This window comes from Patagioenas fasciata, chromosome 3 (assembly GCF_037038585.1).
Source record: "Patagioenas fasciata isolate bPatFas1 chromosome 3, bPatFas1.hap1, whole genome shotgun sequence".
NCBI lineage: Eukaryota > Metazoa > Chordata > Aves > Columbiformes > Columbidae > Patagioenas > Patagioenas fasciata.
Genome location: NC_092522.1, coordinates 49,296,762 through 49,320,049, shown reverse-complemented (window position 1 = coordinate 49,320,049; position 23,288 = coordinate 49,296,762). Strand labels below are relative to the sequence as shown.

Sequence of the window (23,288 nt, the reverse complement as noted above, 5' to 3'; positions counted from 1 at the left end):
GCGGGGCGGCTCCAGCCCCGCTCCCTCCCCGGCCGCGCTCCCGCCCGCCGCGGCGTGTGTCAGGCAGCCATGGAGCGGCCGTCGCCAGCCGCCGCCGGCCCCCGGGCAGCACCGGCTGCGCCAGCGCCACCACCACCACCGGCAGCCAGGGGAGGCGGCAGCGGCGGCGCGCCCGCCGGCAGCGCCTGGCGTCGCTGGGCGCAGTGACAGCGCCTCCCCCCCACCCCGGCCCCGCCGGCCCCCGCCTCACGCCGTCGCCGCCTGCGATGCTCAGTGAGTGGTGGGGAGAGGGGAGCGGGGTCGGCGCGGGGCTGTGGGACGAGGCCCGCGGGGAGCGCGGCGGCGGGAGCGGGCCCGGGGCGTCCCGCTGGGCCGCCTCGTGGCGGAGGCCCGCAGGCCCGGCCCGGCCCGGCAGGCGGCTCCCGGGAGGCCGGGGGCCTGGGGCAGAGGCGCGGCCCTCGGGGGCAGCCCCGGCGAGGGCAGGGCCGGGCGCCTTCCTTGCCCCTGGAGGTCGCGGGGTAGGCTTTTTTCCTTTTTTTTTTTTTTTTTTCCTTGAAAAGTGCGTGGGCTTAATTAGCAGCTTCTTATCGCACCATTTCTCTTCCTTTTTTTTTTTTAATTTTTTTTTCGTTCTGTTAGGGGAAGACTTTGGCTTCCGCATCCCTTCAATGAGCGCCCGTCAGTTCTCCACGCGTGAGCCGTGCCCGGGCGGCTGCAGCCCGAGACACGTTTGGGACGGGCCAGAGGGGCTCCGTGAGACCCTTGGCGTGGGCCCGGGTGTCGGCTGGCGGGGCCGCCGGGGCTCCCGGGAGGACGGGTTGGATGTCGGGGGCTGGAGGCGTGAGGTGCCGCGTTGTGTTCTGCGGGTCCTGCCCCGGGAGCACGGAGCGGGCAGCACGCTGTTTGGCTCTGCCTTGGGGAGCTGGGAAGAAACACCGAGGAATTGGCAAAGCTTAACCCGTGGACGGTGAGCCAAATCGAGGTCCAATGCAAATGGATACCGGCTCTTCTAAAATCACAGCTGTTTCCTCTCTGCCTCGTCGCCTGAATGCCGCTGCTCGAGAAAAAGCCTTCTCCGTAGTTACTGCTATCGGCAGCACTTTTCCTATTTTGCACCGCCGGCACACCGCGTCTCCATGTAGGCTCGTCGTGTTTACTTACCTGTTTCTTTGAATTGCAGCTACTGCATGTGTGAAGTCCATCCGCTCTAGGTTCACAACTTTCTTCCTATCAGTTCATCCTTCCAAAATTTTGTCAATCTTAGATTAATTCAGTGTCAGGAAAATTAAAATTAAGTGATATAGTATTGTTGGTAGATGCCAAATTTCACCTGTAGTGATAGGAAATAAAAGGTGGTACTTCTCTGTTCACAGCTGAGGCCTGAGATAGTTCTCCATAGATAATAGTCAAAACATGCTTTTGTGGGTTGTTTGATTGTTGGTTTGGGTTTTTACATGGGTTTTTTTGTTTATTTTTTCTGAGGTTGCTTGTCCTTGGTTTTTCTGATGCTTGCAGATCTTTCGTTAGTCTATTGTAAGGAAGAGGCTGCTGTCCCAGTGTCAGGACAGGAATGCTGAGTATTTAAAAGCAGAGGTTCTAATGCTGACTTTCAAGCTCTTGTTCATATGTTTGTACTGGTAATATTTCAAGGCCGTGGAATCTGCCTAAACCTGTACCTGTGATGTAGCATAGGCAGGAAATTTATTTCCATGGCCCAGTGGTTAATACACAGATAATTTCCAGCTTTTCTAGGAAAGAGGAACTTGTGATGTGTTTTCTTGTGATTGGCCTCTCCTCTGTGTTTCTTCATTTGTTTTGGTTCCTCAAAAAAAGTGAACCTAATATCCATGCATTTTTGTGTTCAAATTTGTGATACTGTAGAAGACATTGTGTTGTCACTGTGCAGGCTCCTGATGTGATCTTTCTTCACTCTTTCCTTATATGTTTTGCTTATCAGTAAAAAATAGTTTATGGCATTAGTATTTTTTGTTCTCTCTGGCTGGTTGAGAAGAACAAGGCAGCTGGGACTTCTGAGCAATTGTTGCCAGTTTTCTGCAGGCGTGGACAGGGAAGGCTATACATGTTCAGTTTGTTTTATATTTTGGAGATTGTCTTTCGCATTGAGAACTAGAGTCTTAAAATTGATTTGGAGGTTAAAATGGCGGGCTTGTCCTTTTTTGCCTTTAAATTCTACATCCTTGACCTGTTGTGAACTGGCTCAGCTTGAAGCCAGTTGAAGGCATTTTGGCACGCTGTCCTTATGTTTATTTTATGATAAACTCTGATTGTGAGGGCTTCGTGAAGAAGATTTGTAGGGATGCTGGGTTTGCCCTTCTTGCACTTTTCATGATCACTTTCCCTGCTTCTGTGACGTTGCTCTTTGGAATGCTGATAGTGAAGTATAAAGGCAAAATAAATGAAGAAACAAAGACCTGAAATGGAAGTAGGGGTGATGGTGTGTCTGATGCCAACGAGTGTTTCTTGATCAAGGTGCGTTTCCTATGCAGTAGTTCCTGCTCTGTCACCTGGGAGTAGGGAAGGAGATCTCCTTGAGATACTGCTCATAGCACCCACTAGTGTGACTGCTGGGAGGAGTGCACAAGGTGTGTGAAGGGAGCAAGAAACTGCACAGGTTGCATAAAGCAGCTGCAAATGCCACCTCCCTGCCCTTTGCTGAAGAAGCTGGGGCTTCTGTGTTATCCCCAAAGCTCTGAAAAAGCTCAGATTTGAATCAGCTGCCAGCGACTGCTCCTTTCCCAGGCCCTTCTCTCTGGCTGCTAAAATGTCTGATCCTGATGTTAGAATTTGCAACTGCTGGGTAACCTGCTGCTGTTTTTGCCTATCATGTGAAATTTACTATTTTCTCTGTTGGTCATCTGCTCCTTCAGCAGCTTGAAAAGGCTGATCTCAGTGCTCCTCTTGTTTGTCACTGTTATTTCAAAGGGTTCCCTGGAGTTCTGCATCTTTGACACACCAGTTTTTGCTTTCTCTGATGCATTGTGAGTGTATGAGGAATCATCTGTACATGCATGCTGTGCCACATGAATAATGGGTTTTAACCTAGTACCAATTGATCCTGTAACTGGAACAAAAGAAGTATTGGCAAGGGTATTTCTAGATGCTCTCTCTTTGCAATTGAGCCACAGACTTGAGGCTGATTACACACTTCTGAGTGGTTAAAACACTTTGGAAACATTCAGTTGAATCTGTTCTGTGGTATTTTGGGAGTGAGTTTCTTTTGGATTATAAGCCAAATACAACAATCTAGATACACACGCTTCAAAATGGTTTCTAGACCTGAAATAAGCATCTACGAGAGCATCTCAAATACAATGAAGTTGTTACCCAAACCTAATCTGGGTGGCAGACTGTGTGCGGAGGTGTCAGTGTGGACATGGGCAAGTCATTTGTACGTCAGACCATGCTGCTAGCTGAAATGCAGAATAGTAACATAATATATTGAGAAGCTTAGTTAAGGGTATTTTTTAAGAGGATGCTAAGATGCTGGTCCATCCCAGTGTCCACTCTTCTTCATGTTCTTCATTAGAATTTGGTCTTTCCTACAGTTTTGTGCAGCAGAAAAAGTGTTATATTTGAGACAGTGTAGGTCTCGGATTTAATTTATTTAATTGCAAGGAAGATGAAAAGGAAGTTTGCTTTTGGAGTGGAAAAAGTTGTGGTTGAAGCTAATGATTTTAATGAGTCTATCTGGAAATGCTTTGAAAACTTCGTACCTGTTGATGCCCCTTCCCCACCCTCAACAGTTATTTCACCTGTGAGAAAAAATGAAATTACTTTCAAAAATTTTCATCAAAGCATATGGGTTTGCAATTCCACATATCTGTTTAAAGTAACTTTTGCTGAGACTTTGCTTCCCTGTCTGCTTGGAACTTCACAGAGGGTTTATTGTTCTAACAACTGGGATAAGCACTGAAGTGAGCATGGGTAATAGAAAAGGCTCATTTATGTTCATATTTTTTTAAGCTTTCATTTTGTTATAAATACTGTTCTTCCAAGGGAGAGGAATGGGCATCCCTGTCTCTTTCTCTGGAAAGTTGTGTTTCATTGTATTTAGCTGCTCAAACCAGAAAGCTTGTACGCTTGTAAAATGTATGCAGGTCTTGTGGCAGTGGGGCTGTAAGGTGTAGAGCTATCTTGAGACAGCCTGTACCTATTATTCTGGTAGAAGAAAACTGTTGCTTAGTTCTGCTTTAAAGTCTTTTATGTTATCTAAACTTCTGTGTAAAATCAATGGCTATTGCAAAGGATTGGGGGCAGTTAGGGGCTGCTCAAATAGTGAGAGAGCTATTGCATTCGTCTTACTGAGGTTCTTTTATTACAAACCAGAGACTAAAAGCTAGCATCAGGCTCCTTTTGGTTTTGAGATACTATTAAGGGGTGTTTGTGAGGATGGCTGTCAAAATTTATATAAATGAACCTTCAAAAGCTTTTTTTTTTTTTTTTTAACTTTTGTGGGAGGAAGGTCTGGATAGATGGGGGCAGGCAAAAAAGCCAGAAGGCTCTAATTCTGTTTTTAATTTCCCTGGGTTTGGGGGTTTCTTTGTGATTTTGGTTTTGCTCTGTTTTGGTTTTTTCTGTGGGTTTACCTAACTTAAGTGCCTCAAGTCTGGCTCTAACCTGTAAGTTCAGGCTATAAGCTATTGCTTCTTGTACTCCCCAAATAAAATAGACGTGGTGTTTTAAGAACAATTCTGAAGTTTCCTTCCTGTCTATTAATTTCTCATTCCCTTGAGTCTTCTGGTATCACTTTGTTGGTTGGTCAAGCAGAGGAATCAGAAAGTGACTGAAGAATACCCAAAGTGCTACTGTAAAAAAGAAAGGAGGAGAAATATTCCCTTTTTATGAGTTATTTTTAACAAAATCAAATACTTAGCTCACCACTGCAGTTTCTGTCTAGAATCCTCAAAGGTATTTTGGATTCCTTGGTGAAATTAGTAGAATTAGGCATCAAAATATCTTCATGGATCTGATTCAAAGTGCCTACTTATGCCTTAGTAGTGAGAGGGAAATGCTTAGAGGTTTTGTTTCATGCTTCACTAATGAAGTTGTTTGACTTCAGCAATGAAAATACTGAGCTGTTCATTCTTGGTTTTAATACAGCTGTGGTGTGTGTTGGTCTTAGTATATACCTGCACAGTCAGAGCCTCATCATCTCTTTCTTTTCTTTTGAGGTCATGAAACGCGTACGCACAGAACAGATTCAGATGGCAGTGTCCTGCTACCTCAAGCGCCGTCAGTATGTGGACTCTGAAGGTCCCCTAAAACAAGGGCTGAGGCTGTGTCAGACTGCTGAAGAGATGGCAGCTAATCTCACAGGTAATCCTGTCGTATTTTCCATGCGTGCTTCTTGGCAGAGTAGTGACAAGTGTGAGTATGTATATTGGTAATACGTGAATTTGTCTGTATGTATGGACAGCTCTCCTTTTGAAATAAAGAAATTTCCCATTTTGAAGTTGATGTGTGTTCTGACCATTTGAAAAATTAAGATGTGAATGAAAGTGCAACAAGGTGAGATTCATGGTCAGTGAAACAGCAGGCTGAAATATCAGGTCAGGGTAGTGAAAAATGCCTGTGTTGTATCCCTAAGAACATGACGGTCTAGGGAGCAGTGGTGCTTTGGGATAGAGGTGAGGAATTAAGAAGCAGGAAAATCTGTTGTACCTTTGTATTCCAGCAGGGCTATGTCATGTGAAACAAAAGTGATACAGCCTATTTCTTTCTCTGGCCTAATCAGCTTTCTGGTCGTAAAAGCTCTGATCTGTCGCTTGGAGAAAAAAAAAAAAAAAACACAACAAAAAACCTTCAGTGGGTTCGACAGTTTATTTCCCTGCATGCCCTTTCTCCACTTTCTTAAACATTTCAGAATCCTGTTACGCTACCTGCTTTTCAAATCCTGTCTGTGACAGTCTTCATTGTAATTATTGTTTTTGTTATAACAAACTACACTGTTGCTTGAGCACATACAAATATTCAAAGGATGTAGGCAATGTGGAGGTTATGTAGATTAAATTTACTTGTAAAAGTAATGGAAAATACTGGGCTGGCCTTTTGGGTGAAAACGAAAGGAGGAAATATTTTCTGTTACTGAAATCACTTAGGTTGTGACAGTATCCCAGGCTAAGAGTGGTGGAGACCTTATTTACTTGTGCTAAAACTTGCTTTGACAAAACATTAGTTGCTGCATAACTGTGCTTGCAGGTAGATACAATTGGATGCCAAAATAACTCTTTCCATCTCTAGAATATATTACTGTAGTTACAATCCAATGAGTGACTTGTGGGTAAATGTCCAGGCTGACTCTCTTAGAGGCCTGAAGGAAATTGGGTAATACTTCGCTAATAGAAGTGACTTACGTCGCCTTCATACTTTTCATTTCCTTGTTGTTTTCAGAGTAACTACTAGAAGTTTCTTGCAACTCCCTGAAATAATACTGGAGGATACAGGAAAGGAATGAAACCAAAATAAAATGCCAAATTGTTTTTGTCTGTTTTATGGAAGAGGTGTGTAGAAAGGTTAGTGTTGAAATGGGGTTTAGAACTTGGGACCAATCCATATCAGGAGAACGCAGGAATATCTGAGTAGGAGAGAGGAGCTGGATTGCAAGCCCTTGCATTCTCATACAACGTCATTCAGAAAAAAAATGTTTCAGTAAAGAGTATGAATAAGTGTGCAATTGAGTTTTGTCTTTTTACTAATCTTGCACCAAATATTCTTACTAAATTTCTTATTAGTCTGTATCCTCTTACCAGTGCAAGGGTTTTGTGGCTGGTGATTCAGAATTTAGTCATCAGTTTTCGTTAGAACTGAAAATGGTCTGGTCTCATGTATTCAGCTGCTTACTACTTCTTGTCAAACATGCTCATAGTAAGCTGTCAGTGAGTACGCTGCAGTTCCATGAATGACTGTTGAGAAAGAAAAACCCAGTTTGCACTTATTCTGACAACAGGCTGAAAATACTTTCTGCTGCTGTCTTCTTAAGTTTTGCAAACTGAGTAAAACCTGACCAGATTCTAAAGCCTGCATTGCTTTATTTTGATGAAACAATCAAATATTTTTTTCTGAAGATGTTTTTGCTAATTTCTAACAAAACTTGTCTTGCTTTTTCTGTTAAGCTCTTATGTTTTGTTTGACTTTTAAATTAACAAACCTGTATAAATGGGAGAGTTGCTTCCTTCTGTCTTCAGTTCTGCAATTTCTTCATTCACAGTGAAAAGCATCCTCTGGTTTTGGTTTTGAGTAGTTTTGTTTCTCAGTTGTGCCTCAGTATTTCTTTTTGTCTTCTTCCAGACAGCCTCTTCAGAAGAGTTCAGCCCTTCTTCGTTGCCTCATGTACTTGCTATATTTGTACAGCTCTGCTTGCACAGAATCATAGAGCTGCCCAGGTTGGAAGGCACCTCAAAAGATGATCTGGTCCAACCTTTCATGGAAAAGGGAGCCCAGATGAGGTTGCTGCAGTTGCAATCAGACAGGGTACTAGATAAAATACAGCACAGACCTTCCTCATGACTGTCCCATATTTCTGTAGGAAAATAGAAGAATTAGTGACTAAGGAACAGGTTCCTCTAGTATTGCCTATGCTATACTATCTACACATAAGACTATCTGAAAAAAAGTAAAATTACACATCATTACGTGCATGTAAAAGAGGAATCAGTTGCTGTGAAACACTGTTTGCTGTAGCCCTGTGTGTGTCAGGTGGAAGCAACGCTGCTCGTAGCCAACACAGGACACCAGGAGGGTACTGCCCATATCCCTGGGTTAGGAGCAAGTTCCTTTGAGTTTGCTATCAGATCACACAGCTGGCTGCAACTACTGGAAGTGAAGTCAAGGAGCAGATGTTTCCAATAGATGTTCTTATAACCACTGAGGAAGTGGAAAAGACACTATGATAGATTTATTAATGTGTGAGAAGGATATGGCCAGTGTTCTATTTCTATCAGGAGAAGAAATATGCCTGAAAATTTACTCTTGTTTTGGAATCATTTGATCCTTTTTGTGGTGGGAAGGAATATAATTAGAAGTAGAACTTGTTATAACTGTCTGTCCCGTAGCGTCTGTTCACCATTTGCTTGATGGGGACAAGCTCTAGCATCATTACTGAAAGAGTAGGGCGTAACGATTGCCCACTCAGACTGTTCTAGGATAGGTGGCCAAAGATGATATTTCTCTTTCCGAAGCATGATGTACATCTTAATTTTGGAAGTAAGTTGTTTATGCAGTGAAAATTGAACATGTGGTGTGGAGGAAGCACTTCATGGCACCAAAGACAGCCAGTTGTGCTTGTGTGGCACAGGCAAGGTGGCAAGTCATTCCCATCCCTGCTGAAATGAGGCCACTGGAACTCCAGGGAGAGTTGACCCTTAGATGTAACCATGTGACACAGCATAAAATATGGGCCTTTGTATTTCTGTTTTTCTTTGCTTTTACAATGAGTAGTATGGGTGGTATCAAAAAGTGTCACTAAGTATTCCTGAGTTACTACATGTGCATGTGTGCGGTTTACTTTCTCTTGCTGAATATTGATTATATTAAGTCCAAATAGCAGAATAATTTTCTTTAGCTGTTAAGTAATAGTGTATGTGAGCCTGGAGTTCTTACCAGCTTTCAGTTTCTGAAGCAGCCAGGCTGTAGAAAGCACAGTCTAGCTCTACCTTTCAACAGGTCATATTTGTGTATTTTCAACTGATTTGAGAGAAGATAGGATGTTGGTGCTGGAATATGTATTTGGTTTTTCCTGTGGCAAGCACAGCCCAGCTCTCTGTTTCCGAAGCTGAGTTCAGCTTGCCCTAGAGAACTGGTAAACACACCTTCTGTGTTTCTGTAAGCTTCAGGAGGACAGACCTGTGTCTTACCAGAGAGAGAGGGGAGAATAGCGAGAGATTGCCTGTACACCATGTGCTGATCTCTTCCTAATTAGAAGCATTGAAAGGAGCTGGAGGCTGGCCTATCTCTCTCCAGCATGTGAAAATTTGATGATGTTGTTTATAGACTTCCGGGGCTGTCAGATTTGTGCCTCTGTGTGTGAGCCAAATGCTGGGACAGAAAGTGATCAGTCAGGAGTAGGAAGGCAAAGAGAGAGGATGGAAAGCATTGGGGGGGCAGGGGAGACTGAAAGAAGTTGAAGGAGTTAAAAATGAGAGTAATGAAAAGTTTTGTGGAAGGGAAAGTAGTTACGAATTTTTTTAAAAAATAGGAAAGGAAAACAGTGAAATTCCTTTCCCTTTTGTGCTTCTCTTAAAAGAACAGACAAATAAACATATTAGTTATAATTTTGTAACTTGTGCTTCTAATTGCTGGTGTTTGTACACACTTAGGATGTGTTGGTGAGTGGCTGTAAATCTGCACTAAGTCCCCTGAGAGGTTAGCAGAAGAGCAAAGGTTTGGTGCCGGAGAAGGAGAAACCAGCTCCCTTTCTAAATAGTTCAGAACCACTTTTTACCAGAGGTGATATTGGTTCTGAAAACAGGTTTAGCACCATCTCAGGAGACTGTAACAACTGGGTTTGTGGTCAGATACCAGCTGCTATTTAATCTGAAAAGTCCTTAGCAGGACACATTTTGATTAAAAACTATTAAGTGTTTGCTTAGAGATTCAGTGTGTTTTCATCATCACCCCCGAGAGACTAGCAAATGATAGTGACTCGGACAAGGAATTTGAGCCAGTGCCATTGCAGACCTTCTGTCCATGATGGGTTGTGGGTCCCACTGAAAAAGAGATTTTGTAGAAAGCTGGAGATTGTTTTCCTCATCTTTTCTGAGTGCCAAAGTAGTAAAACCACTGAGTATTATGTAAAACTGTTAAGGAATCTGTGGTGGTATTACTCTGGATTTCTTGGGAACTTAAGGTTGTATTTGAAAACTTAAAAATGTGTTCTGGGGGGAGCACGTGAGTTGATTTTATTTTCAGTATACATCCGGTCATTCGTGATCTGTTGAAGTTGTTAATGCCATGTTTAGATGCTTTGGACTATGTCATCCCTGGGTGGTTTGAAAGATGAAATGTCATCTTGGTGGCTGCATTACCTTGGATTTTTATGAGTAGCTTTGTTTCCAGACACATATGCAAAACTCCTTAAATCCCTGTTTAATTTTACTTATTTTATTTCACAGTCCAATCTGAATCTGGTTGTGCCAACGTTGTGTCTGCAGCTCCCTGCCTGGCGGAGCCACAGCAATATGAAGTACAATTTGGACGATTACGCAATTTTCTCACAGGTAAATATCAGAAAGCAAGGAAGAGGAAACTAGCTGATTTTTTTTTTTTGTCATTTCAATGAGTAAAGGACAAGATAATAAAATTAAAAATCATGTCTCTATTATTTTGATTTCTAGTTTTGAGATTTCAGTTACTACAATTAGAAGTTTGTGGGTTTTTTCCTTTTTTTGTTGCCTGGGTGCTGAGTACTTTTGGCTTTTGAAGACAGCGATATGTTTGCCCTTTCTTATTCAACCATTTGGCCTTTGTGTAGGACAACAGCCAACCATGAGCCAGCAGTGTGCCCAGGTGGCCAAAAAGGCCAACAGCATCCTGGCTTGTGTCAGAAATAGCGTGGCCAGCAGAACTAGAGAAGTGATTGTCCGCTTGTACTTGGCACTGGTGAGGCCCCACCTTGAATCCTGTGTTCAGTTTTGGGCCCCTCACTACAAGAAAGACATTGAAATACTGGAGAGAGTGCAGAGGAGGGTGATGAAGCTGATGAGGGGCCTGGAACACAAGTCTGATGAGGAGCGGCTGATGAGAAGTAGCTGAGGGAACTGGGGCTGTTCAGCCTGGAGAAAAGGAGGCTGAGGGGAGACCTTATCGCTGTCTACAACTACCTGAAAGGAGGCTGTAGCATGGAGGATGTTGATCTCTTCTCCCAAGTAGCAAGTGATAGGACAAGAGGAGATGGCCTCAAGTTGTGTCAGGAGAGGTTTAGATTGGATACTAGGAAACGTTTCTCCATGAAAAGGGTTGTCAGGTGTTGGAACAGGCTGCCTGGGGAAGTGGCTGAGTCACCATCCTTGGAGATCTTTAAAAGATGTATAGGTCAGGGTCTTAAGGACATGGTTTAGTACCAGAGTGGCTTATCGACTCAGTGGTCTTGAGGGTCTCTTCCGACCTAAGTGATTCTATGATTCTAGAGAACAGCATATACATATATATGTATATATGCAGGGCAAAAAAGATTAGAGTGCTTTATGTGAAAGGTAGGTAGCTTAGAAATGAGTGTAGTTCTCTGCTGTTTCATAGTTTAGGGGGTTGAATTTTATTCATAACTGCCTTCATTTTATGAGGATCTAGATTTTTAAGGGAGAATCTTCTGTTCCCTTAAATTTACCTGTACTGACTTTGAGACTGGAGGTGTGATGCAGAAAAAAAAGAAAAAAATAGATACTCCTTGGAATGCCCTTATTTCTTCTGAGTCCCAAATGTAGGAAGAGGAAAGCAGATAGGATTTTTAGATAATAGTACTAAGGAAAGTGAGGTTGCTACTCTTTCTGCCTTGTGATATGTCTACATTTGTCCAGTACAGGGACTTGATTCCAGCATTAATATTCCTGATAGTTGTTGAAGGGAAAGGGAGAAAGGCAGAGGCAGAAAATCGTGCCATAATCTTAGCCTTGACACCTGGAGCAGTTCAACACCATTGCTCTTTAGTATTGAAGGTAAATCTGTATGGTTTAATAGATTTTTGAGAAGTGTGACTGCTCTGTTCAGTGGCTTAAATATTACTTGGGGAAGTGCTAGGCATGGTTTTGGTGTTCAGGTCAACTGTTTTCATCTTTTTTGTCCCTCTTGCTCAGTTTTGATTTCTTACTCCCTTGCAGAAACAGAAGCAGTTCATGTGTGTAACTTGCCAGGCAGCTGCAGGGCACAGCAGGACACTTCCCACTTCTCTGACACCTGCCTACAGGAGTGGGCAAGGGACTAGGACCACTGAATAACTGATTTATTATTTACTCTAGAGGTCTCTAGTTTAACCAACTGCTTAAAACTGGGTATAATTGGAGTTTGATCAGGTTGTTCAGTGCCTTGTCCAGCCAGCTTTTGAAAATCAAAAAGCCACTAGCTGCAGGGTCTGAGTGATTTGGTGAGAAGTTCCTCTGTAGCAGCTTCTCTGCTGTCCTTCCACTGAGCACCTCTGAGAAGAGGCTGGCTTTGTTTCCTTCATAAGGTCCAACTGGGTACCGAAGACAGCCGTTAGATAGCCGCTTAATCTTCTTCAGGCTAGACAGACCCAGCTTCTGTAACCCCTCTTCAGACATCGCTGGGGAACATTTTCTTCCTTCCTGTTTCTGCCAGTTTGCCATCTCTTCCCTTTTTCTCATGCTGCAGAGTGAGGTCCTTCCTCTTGCTGCATTTTTGGACTATATAGCACCTGTAGAGAAAACAGCAGCTGTTGGCTGCTTAGTGCTTTTACTACATACAAACCACTGGTTTCACTGGCTTTGGCCCAGTTTCAGTGGGACAGAAGGGAGAATGATGCCTAAGTCTGCAAGTATGGATGTATACACTGCAGACCACACACACATTCTGTAGTTACTCATATAGAAATGAGAGAAACGCACAGCACGGACCAGAAAAAGTCTGGAAGAGTGCTCAACAGGAGAGGAAAAATAACCTAATGGAGAAAGGAAAAAAGAATGTGCAGTGTTGAGTGGCAGGAGGGAAGAACAAGTTGAAAAGAAGCAGTGCTGTTTTGAGAATCAGTAGTGCCTGTTTTGTTCCAGTAATTTGGACTGTTTGCTCCTCTGGTGACTCGTTGTTCTGCCCGGTGTGCTGCCATGGTGTTCTGCAGCAGGGCTCCACTCCTTACAGCTCCCTGCTGAACGTGGGAGGGAAGCAGCCCCAAGAAGCTGGTGAGGGTGGGGTGGAGCTGTTGCACAGATCAGTCTCTGCAAGGTCCAGCACAGCCTAATGGGGAGTTACTTATGCTGTGTGCTAGGAATTACTGCCGGGATTTGCCTTGGCAGAGAGAGGAGCATGGGGAGAGGGAGAAAGCGTGCACATGAGCAGGCACAAAAATAAAACAAGAGCACAGCACATTGCAGCAGCTTTGGAAACTGTAGCTTCCTTTTCCCTGGAGACAAATCAATTCTATCCAAAGCACCCCATGCAAGTTTTATTGAAGCTGAGAAGAAAAAAAGCCCACCGAAGTTCAGGCCCACACTAAGCTAGGTAAATAATTTTGACTTAAACTTGTTAAATACTATTCTAAATATAATTAATAAATTTTAAAGTCCATTTATTGCAATAAACAGAAGGCATGTTTTTTTTCTTTTAAATTCATAGGGTAAAAATTCAGCTGTCATGTAGTTTGAGATGGTATTTTAATAGCTGGCCCATGCCTGAAAAGGGTTCTGAAATGTTTGCATTTTGTTCTGACAGCATACCTCACTGACTTGAGAAGTCTCTCTTCACATCTGTGATAGGTATTGTGTATTCCCTTTGGGTGACAGAAGAGGTTCACTTAGATGCACAAACAAAAGTCTCCTCTTGCTTGCTCTCTGTCACTCTCAAGGTTTTTTGAAGTAGTTGTCCTTGCTCTGTTTTATTCCCAGTAGAAAGTGGATTGAGAAATCATTCAGAGTTTGTTACTGTTTTTTATATAGATTCAGATTCTCAGCACAGCCATGAAGTGATGCCTCTTCTGTATCCCCTCTTCGTCTACCTCCATCTGAACATGGTCCAGAATGGCCTAAAAAGCACAGTGGACAGTTTTTACAGCCGCTTCCATGGCATGTTCTTGCAGAACGCCAGCCAGAAGGATATCATTGAGCAGTTGCAGACTACCATGACTATTCAAGATATCCTGTCCAACTTGAAGCTCCGGGCTTTTCTGGACAACAAGTACGTCATCCGCCTTCAAGAAGACAGCTACAACTACCTTCTCCGCTACCTCCAAAGTGACAACAACAACGCCCTGTGCAAAGTCCTGACCTTGCACATTCACCTGGATGTACAGCCCGCCAAGAGGACCGACTACCAGCTCTACGCTGGTGGGAGCTCCTCGCGCAACGAGAGCAACGGCCTGGAACCCAGCGATGTGCCGGCTTCCATTCTGCAGAACGAGGCAGCGCTGGATTTACTGCAAGACAGCATTAAACGTGTCAAGGATGGGCCTCCTTCCTTAACGACCATCTGTTTCTATGCCTTTTATAACACGGAGCAGCTGCTGAACACTGCAGAGATTTCACCAAACAGCAAGCTGCTTGCTGCTGGGTTCGATAATTCGTGTGTGAAGCTGTGGAGTCTGCGTTCCAGGAAGTTAAAATCTGAGCCCCACCTCGTTGATGTGTCTCGCATCCACCTGGCTTGTGACATCCTGGATGAGGAGGTCTGGATACCTTTTCCCCCCTTCCACCTCCCCGTTTTATGTTGAGGTATTTTGGGCATGTGTTGTGGAGTATTAAGTAATATCTTAGTGAGGCTGTTCCACAACCTGTTGGCCTTGACACACAAATTTTATAGCCTATTCTTGTCCTTGTTCTTTCCTGCAGTGGCTGTAAATGCTGCACTGAGGTGCAATGAGTTTGTGCTCTGATCGTAGTTCATTAGTCCTAGGTGCTGATCTCCCTCCTCCAGCTGTCCTTGAACAGATGACAGTGCACAGGCAGCTCAGTAAGGACAGGTGACTGGAGAAGGTTCCCTTCCTTGAGGAGCATGAAGTCTTCTTATGGATGGGAAGATGAAACAAGGATATTCAGGCAGTCAAAACACATTATAGTAAAGGAAAACTAGAAGGAAACTGGCTGAGAACCATCAGTCAGAAGGGTGGAGAGAAAGGGAGAGATGCAGGAAGAGGAAAATAAAGACAAAGTAAGGAAAGAGCCAAAGGAGGCTGCTCTGAGGCCTCAGTAAGAAGGAGGGATGCCTAAGTGCAAAACTGTATTTAAGGAATCACCTTAACCAGAGATGAAGAGTTAACCGGAAAAAATATCTAAAATGTCTCTGTTAAGGAGTCTGCAGTGTAGAAACTTCAGAGACTTCCCACTTGGAGTGCTGGAGACAAGGACAGGGGGGTGTATGCCTTCACATGCCAGACAAGATAGCATCTTCTCGTTTACTCTTTTTTTTTTTGCCTTCTAGTCACGCCCTTCCTTCCCTCTTGCCACAGCTGCCCACGTAGCATCTTATATCTGGTTAGAGATCAGATTTTGTGACTCTTTCTTTGTTTAATAACTCCCCTCTTGAAGGAAAAAGAAAAAAAGAGCCTCATTTTTTCTTGTGTTGAGTGTTTAGCAGGAGTAACGTCTTTTTTCCACTGTTTTTTATTCTTCTCATAAAAAATACCTAGTGGCAGAGTTCTGTTTATTTTGGAAGAGTGCATAGAGCCTGCTGTGTGCAGGGATCTATGGTTAGGGATTGCTTAGTTAGTCAGCTTGAGAACCAGTGGCAGGCATTCAGGTGAGATAGCACAGGGGTACCCTCAGCACTTCCCAGGTTAACCCTTTCTGCAGAACGAGCAGGTAAGTGGGTCAGACTAGACAAAATGGAGTTGTGGACTTATTTTCATTATAAACTGCAAGAGCTCATAGGACATGTGACTGTGTGTGTCGCCTGTCATGGAAACCAAATGTCAATAACCTGCAACAGAGGAGAATTTCTCTGGTAAATCAGCGGGTTACCTCCTTTCGCTCCAGGCTATAGAAAAGTGAGATACTGCCAAGTTATCAGGAGTGCGTGTTAGCTTTTTTTTTTCTTGCGCAGAGGCACATACTTTCACATTTTATGTGTAGTATCAAACAGGCATGGAAGCTTGAGTACAAGTGGCTCTCATTGGTTATTTAATATTTTGTATATCCTGCAGTATTTGTGCACAGGTCAAAAACCAAAAACTGGTCAAAGAGCAGCACAGGTTAAAGACATTGTTGCTCTGAATAATGTCCGCCACTGACAAAACAAATAGTGACCTGATCAGGAGTTCAAAGTTAAGGAGTTAAGGGAAGATACCAGCCTGAATGGTCTACTGGTTATGTGTCCCAAGTGTAAATGAAAGCCTATTGACTACAAAGGAAATAAATTCCTGTATCTGAGAGCCTGAAGTGAAAATACACAGGCACCCATGGGATCATGAGTGGGAACAGACCGGCACCTGCTTGGGTGCCAGGGGAGCAGAAGCCGCAGATACCGAGACAGACTGAACAAGACCACCCTGAGCGGACTGCAGTTACCAGTAATGCAGCTCAGTGTGAACTTGGGCTGTGTTTCAGACTGTTGCTGCACTATAAGCAGCAACAATTCACAGTGATAAATCTGATAAAAACTTTGACAAAGAACAAAAATTCTGAATGTGCTTTGACATTGCTTCCCTGGCTTCTACAGAATAACTTGTGAGGATGTTAAACTTGGCTGGGTTTTGTAACGTTTCTATATTTTGTTTGGTTTGGTTCATTTCTGTATTGTGTAATTAGCTTGTATAATGTATTAGTAGTGACTGAAATAAGTGTTCTTCAGCTTCATTTTTTATTTGCTGCAAGCAAAGAGGTCCTTCTGCTTATGGAGAAATAGGAGTCTAAAGCTGTGCGCGTTTCAGTGGATCTTGTTCAGGGTGGCACTAAAACTACACTGTTGGGTTTATTAGCTCTTTACATATATATAAATATAAAAATGAGATCGAGACTTGGCAAAAGTGTTCCAGAATGATATTTTTTTCCTAGTCCATGTAAAGCCTTTGTGTCAGTAACATCGAAGTCATCTACTAAGTGTAATTTTAGTGAATTTTCCTAAGTGTGATGCCCCAGGGCACTTCACTAGTGTTATGTTGTCTTGCCTCTTGGAAATAGGAGAAGCTTAGTATTTTGAGATAAATTCTTTTTTTTTTTTTTATAGTAGCATCTCACAAATACCACTTTATAGCTCTCTTACTTAAGGTCCGGTGTAAAAGTGCAGTTTTGCAGCCGTGCAAATGGACATATTATTTGTCTCTTTGCCATTTTGCCATGCCCATAACTGGTACTACGTAAATCAGTATGAGAAATTAGTATTCTCTGTTTCAATCTGCAAGAGTGTCAGCCTTTAAATTCTGTAAAGACTAAGACTTGAGACCATTCAGTTCTGCTTCTAAGATTCTGCTTTTAAGTGGCAGTGGTCCTTCAAGTGGTAGTGAGCAGGGATGATGCTGACGCCTGGGTGGATGGCAGATGGGAGAGAATTCTGGAAAGAGCAGAATGAAATGTCCTACAAAGAGTGCTGTGGTATTTAGTCCCTCATCTTTCCCTGATAGGACATCCCTGCTGTAGGTAGGGAAGAGATCTTCCCTTTTGACATCTTAAGAGCACTGCAGGATGAGAGAGATGACGAAACCCAGGGAAACCTGTTACTAGTTAGGAAAAAAAAAAAAAAAAGGCAGTGAGGGAGATACTGTTTCGCTTTCTTGATGTTATCGATGCTTTTTGTGGCTCACTGGTTCCCTCGAGGCTTGTGCTGGGTGGAAGATCAAGATGGTTTTTGTCAGCTAGATGCTTGCTGCTTACAGTGTTAAATGCATTTCCACTAAATTCTTCTGGGTCCAGATGACTGTCATGCAAAATCCATTACTGATTTAAGTAACAGCTGAGGAGTTGGGCAATCTGTCCATAGGTGTATCATTTGGAAGGTGTCCTGCGTAACAAAACATGCCAACATTTTTGTTATTTTCAGTTTCTTAATAATATAATTTTGGGGAGTCCTATACTTTCTGAGGAGGACTTCCTTTTCACTGCTGAAGAGTAGATTTGGTTTTTTAGCTCATTTTAGTAGCATTTGTAGGTTTTTCCACTCCTATTACTTAAAATCTGTTTTGATAGTTATTTTCAAAATGGATAGTACAAATAATAAAAGGTACTTTTTAGTGTGTATGTAAGTTATTGATTAAAATAGGCTTATATAACTTAATTTCTTGTCCATTCCAAGGAAATACAAATTGTTCATATTAACCTGCAGCAGCAGCCGCTTCAGAGGGAGCTAATGGATATCTGGGTAGTGCCCAGGATATCCATATATCCAGGAAACTTTGACTCAGTGTGTGAAATTCAAATCCTGAAAAAAATATTATGAAGAGAGATTCCCTGCCGCCTTGCTGATTTATAACACAGGTTGCAATCTTTCTGTAGCTGCTGTAAATGCTCACCTACATGGTAGTAGCTGTGGGATACCAGGAAGAGTATGCTTGATCTGACAAAGAAATGAAGCTTGATTCTGCAAGCCACTAATTTAGTGGCTGCACTTCCAGCCACTTTGTTGATCTGGTCAACAGAGTAACTTGGAGACGGAGGAAACTGAAAATGTAGTGACTCAGAGGCATCACAGGTATAACATCTTTGAGTTATAACAGCAATGTGCAGTTGTTATGCTAAGGGGGTGTCAAGCAGAAGTCAAATATAAGATTTGCTACTTGTGACCGTCAAATAAGTTGCTACTGTAATACAAGAAAAGAAGAGCAGGTGCTTGCTGACATACCAAGTAACTCTATATGAATTTGAAGGCATAAAATTAAGTACCTGGACTTGCAAAATTTACAGAAACTATAGTACAATATAGGTAACTTGAATGGGCTTCCACTGGTAACTTGTCAGGAATCTTATGGTCATACTTAAATAGTATAAAATGCTGCAGGTATCAGCCTCTCTCTTTTAATGTGGCAACATAGCCTAGAGATGCCGTGGGCTCCAGCAAGCAATGCTCTGAGGTAGAAAAAGCAATTTGAATAAGAATGGGGCTTTGCATGCTAGAGCCTGCAATTTCTCTCTGCCTCACCTCCATAGCAGAGATGAAGTTGGCTCCCAGCCACATCTTAAAATTCCCATGGGCACGGGCTGCTCTGAGGAGAATTAGCATGGCTAAACACAGCCTGCTGCTGCCTACTGCTAAGCACACGGTGGGGATGGAGGAAGGCAGCCAGTGAGCTAAGTCAGAGTTTGCTCACCTCAGATGTGAGGTTTGAAGCCACTGAATGAGAAGGGCTTTCAGGACTGTTGCTAAGTCTGAAGCAAAGCTGTCCTGAGGTCAGAGGGACGGGAGATGTTGTGTTAGCCAGGACAGCTGCTCAGGACACACTGATTTGTGCTGGTGGCTAGCAGTCTGGCAGCCCTGGGGAATTGGGTTTCCTCTCGGGGCAGGAAACGGGCAGGTTTTCAACGGCAGAAGTTAAAGGGGCTGCTCACAAGCAAAAGGGTGTTGTTTGAATTTTATATGCAGAGATTGTCCATAGATGAGAGTTACTGATTCAGTACTGGGGAGAACGGGTGTCTCAAGCACCCCAAGCCACGGTTGTCTCACACTCTGTCACTGAGACCCCAGTTTGTTGGGCAAGGATACTCTCTTGAGTTGAGATTAGTTGAAAATTGCGCAGTCTGGAGCCTTTGAAGAAATGATCCTTGAGCAGACTTTCAGAGGCACTTACCCTCCATGGGGAGATTCCTTTAGCGCAGCTCACTGAACAGTCTTTAAACATGAAAGCCTTTACTTGTTTAGCTATCTGCCCTGGTACTCGAATTGGAGAATTGCAGGATAAAAAGATTTCCAGTGCCATCTTTTTTGTGATTATTCATCTTCTGCTACCCCAAAACAGATCCTTTGACCTAAATAAGCTGCATATGCTTGTTGTTCTTGAAGAGTGAGGATGTAAAAGCATGCGGATGAAGCTTTCATGGAGAATTAGATATTACAACCTTGCTGGGTTTCTGTTCACATGTGGGACTAAGCAGGAATGTCGAGCAGACAGTTTGTCAAATATGCTGTGTCTTTCTCATGCTTTCTGTTTAAGATACCTGTGTTTCTTTTTCTCTACTGTGAGATTCACTTCCAATAATAACCACACCAAAAAAGAAGATGCCAAGATCTGTTTCAGCATCTTAGCAAAAAATTTAGTAGAGAGCAGATAGGGAATAAGCTATGTTTTTAGCAAGTGGAAAACTGTCTTTTTTTTTTTCTTCCCCTATTTGCACACAGTCCCAGGCTAATGTGCCTTTTGGAGGGAGCATGAGGCTACCCAGAATGAAGATATAAACCTTTATATAAACTCTTCTCTGCCTGTCTTTTTCAGCATTAACTTAGATATAACAAATGCCCTAGCAATGTTTGTGTCTCAGAGTTGCATAAAATGTGCCACATCTAAAATAGCTTCTTTGGTATTAACACCCACCTGTTTTCCTCATGGTGCTTCCTGTATTTGTTGAACAGATAAACATGCTTTCCTTTCTTGTTTCTTTTTCTCCTCCCCAACCAGGAAGAAGAGGACGACAGCGCAGGCACAGAAATGAAGACCCTGAGAGGACACTGCGGACCTGTGTATAGCACGAGGTTCCTTTCAGACAGTTCAGGACTCTTATCTTGTTCTGAGGACATGTCCATCAGATACTGGGACCTCGGAAGTTTTACAAACACTGTGTTGTACCAAGGACATGCCTATCCTGTCTGGGATTTGGATATTAGCCCCTGCAGCCTGTACTTCGCCAGTGGTTCCCACGATCGCACTGCAAGGCTCTGGTCATTTGATCGGACGTACCCACTGCGGATATACGCAGGCCATTTGTCAGACGTAGACTGCGTCAAGTTCCACCCCAATTCCAACTACGTAGCGACAGGCTCCACGGACAAAACCGTGCGCTTGTGGAGCACTCAGCAAGGGAACTCTGTGCGTCTTTTCACCGGGCACCGTGGCCCTGTGCTAGCGCTTGCGTTTTCTCCCAACGGTAAGTACCTGGCATCAGCAGGTGAAGACCAGAGGCTAAAGCTGTGGGACTTGGCATCAGGAACTCTTTACAAAGAACTGAGGGGGCACACGGACAACATAACCAGCCTTACTTTTAGCCCCGACAGTAGTTTAATTGCTTCAGCGTCGATGGACAATTCAGTCCGGGTCTGGGACATTCGGAACACTTACTGCAATGCCCCTGCAGATGGGTCTTCCAGTGAACTGGTTGGTGTATATACCGGACAAATGAATAATGTACTGAGCGTACAGTTTATGGCCTGTAATCTTCTTCTAGTGACTGGAATTGCACAAGAAAATCAGGAACATTAATTTTTTTTTTTTTTCCTAAGGAAGCGGGTGGGTGTATTGAATGCCAGAGTCCATTGCAAGCTGAGATTAATGACTGTGAAACACTTTTCTTCCCCTACCCCCTTGAAAGGCACGTTCAGAGTGATACAAATGCTTTAAAATGTCTTGCCCACAAAAAGGCCTGTGCTGTTGAACAGAATAAGGAAAAAAGGAGGAGTAATGAAAATATGTATGCGTTCTAATCTTATAGGGATGGGGAAAAGTTGAGTAACTAGTAGCCTGGAGAGACCGAAAGCCTGTTCCAGACAAATGAACTGCCAACCAGATAAGCTGCTGACCTGCACTTAAATATCCTGCGTTGATTGATGAGCAGATCTGACCCACTGTTAACTGAGGCTTGGGTGTGTGGAGAACTACTGGCCCAGTGTGTTTTGTTTTGCTTTTGTTTTCCTGGTATTGCAGAGGACCAGCATTTTAAGTCCCTTCTATTAAAAAAACATTATGTATTTTCTACAGTGATTGTGGTCCTAAATATTACAGCTCCAGAATATTTTGGACTGACTAAGTAGAAAAGTCCATCTTTCTTTTTCGTAAGGGGATGGAAATCTGACCTGAGTTGGGGCCCATCTCTGCATTGTCATTTGGGTTTGGTTCCTGATACTAGCTGTGAGATTTGTGTTTATGTTCCATTAATTAGGAATCTTTCTGAATCTGGTTGCACTGTGTTTTGAGGATGGGAGGACAGTGGGAGTAGAGTGGTGGTTTAAGGGTAATGACTTGCCTTGTCTGGACGGAGGGCACAAGAGAACTGAAGCAGCGAAGTTTGGACTCCTAATGGAAACTGGGCATGTCAGTCCACCATTGCACCTCACAGAAATATTTCCGTAAATGGAAGTTGGCAGTCTAGGGAGAGGGGGACAGGGAGAGAGGGAGAGACACAAAGTGACATGGGGAAAAAATAGTATTACTAAATTATTGTGCATACACAGAGGCAGCTCTGCCAGTGTTGGATTTTTTTCAAAATGTTGCAATATCAGTTTCAGGAACACTTTGTGAGATAAATCATCAGCATTTACAACGAGGATCTGCAGAAGAAGCACGTTCTAGTTTGTCATTTGGAGAGATTAAATATTTCTGCTTTCTGGAAAGAGTTATTTTGTATTTTGTTTTCTATTAAAAGCATTTAGTTTAAAAAAAAAAAAAAAAAAGTGTTTGGCCCCTTTCTGGGAAACTTGCTCTGACATGCATGGGAAGAAGAAAGCAGTGTCTCCTACACTGCTTGAGCCAGAGCCCGCTTGGGCATGCGGAGGCTGAATCGGGTGCTCTCGCTTGCTTGGTGCATGCAGTTCTGAGATCCCCCTCCTTCCTTTCCACAGAGCTGACTTGACAGGTCATGGAGTAGGGTGTTGACACAGCTTTGTAGATCAGCTGAAATGCATGTAGAGGATCTAGGTACCCCCTACAGTTGACAGCATGCACCAGAAGGCCTCATTGTGTAGCACTGCATGACCTTTACTTTGTGGTTTGATGTTCTAAAACGCCTCTTTTGAGCAAAGGCATGTTCCTAATGTCTTCTAGATAGGCTGTGGATAGTAAATGATAATTCCCTTCAGCTTCCCTCAGACCTTCTGAACTTTCATGAGAGAATTCTCTTGAGACCATGCAAATAATCAAAAAAAGTTTAGATGACAGCTCACAGTTGCTATTTTTTATTGTCTCCGTAGGTTGATAAATTACCAAAACCTTTTACCTGAAAGTGTTTGACCTTTCTGAGATTAGTAACAGCGTGTGCTGCAGCTCAGCTCTGCGAGTACCAGAAACCCTCTGTATGCTTGGAGTTGAATGGCACTGCTAATCTGATGCTGGGTATCAAAAGTGTGAAGCAGCTCAACAATCTCAGACCAGGGTCAGGCACTTTGGAAAAAAAAACAGTATGGGGGATGGTTGTATCACTGATGGTTTGTGCTATGCAGGTCTCTAGAGAGAGCCTTTCCATCGGATCTGTAGAGCTGATACTGCTCACTAGACTAAGCGCATTGTATTCTTCAACCTGCAGTAAGCTCTTTGGTTGTTTTGAGTGGTTTTGTTTGATTCTGTAGATTCTAGCCCAGAGATTTCCTTGTGAAATGATTGCTCTTGTATTGTAGCACGGTATAGAAGTGCTTGGCTGACAGCCTCTGTGAACACCAGGGAAGGATATGGCTCATAGTGTTTGCTGGAACTAACTTTGGTGTTTGTTGCCGTATGTCCTGAGTAGCATTTAGATTTAGAGCAGCTGGACTTTTGGTCCTAAGTAGAA

At 43.3% G+C, this 23,288-nt stretch overlaps 1 protein-coding gene across 4 annotated transcripts; it reads left to right on the top strand.

Moving 5' to 3' along the window:
• The first annotated feature begins 22 nt into the window (after positions 1-22).
• TAF5L (TATA-box binding protein associated factor 5 like) lies at positions 23-22,137 on the top strand. 4 transcript variants are annotated; one of them, XM_071806323.1, is made up of 6 exons: positions 24-273; positions 640-967; positions 5,193-5,337; positions 10,131-10,235; positions 13,617-14,341; positions 20,213-22,137. In XM_071806323.1, the coding sequence occupies exons 3-6, from the start codon at positions 5,196-5,198 to the stop codon at positions 21,008-21,010; spliced, it is 1,770 nt and encodes a 589-aa protein (XP_071662424.1). In that variant the 5' UTR covers positions 24-273; positions 640-967; positions 5,193-5,195; the 3' UTR covers positions 21,011-22,137. The 4 variants fall into 4 exon arrangements, with proteins under 4 accessions (XP_071662425.1, XP_071662424.1, XP_071662423.1 ...); XM_071806322.1 differs by having other exon boundaries at positions 640-1,138; XM_071806324.1 differs by lacking the exon at positions 640-967 and having other exon boundaries at positions 23-273; positions 13,617-14,387; positions 20,213-20,288.
• The last annotated feature ends 1,151 nt before the right edge of the window (positions 22,138-23,288 follow it).

Coding starts and splice junctions, on each gene's coding strand:
- TAF5L (XM_065835801.2), top strand. CDS start 5,196: ATGAAACGCGTACGCACAGAACAGATTCAGATGGCAGTGTCCTGCTAC. Junction 5,338..10,130: donor GATGGCAGCTAATCTCACAG/GTAATCCTGTCG, acceptor TTTATTTCACAG/TCCAATCTGAATCTGGTTGT. Junction 10,236..13,616: donor ATTACGCAATTTTCTCACAG/GTAAATATCAGA, acceptor TTTTTTATATAG/ATTCAGATTCTCAGCACAGC.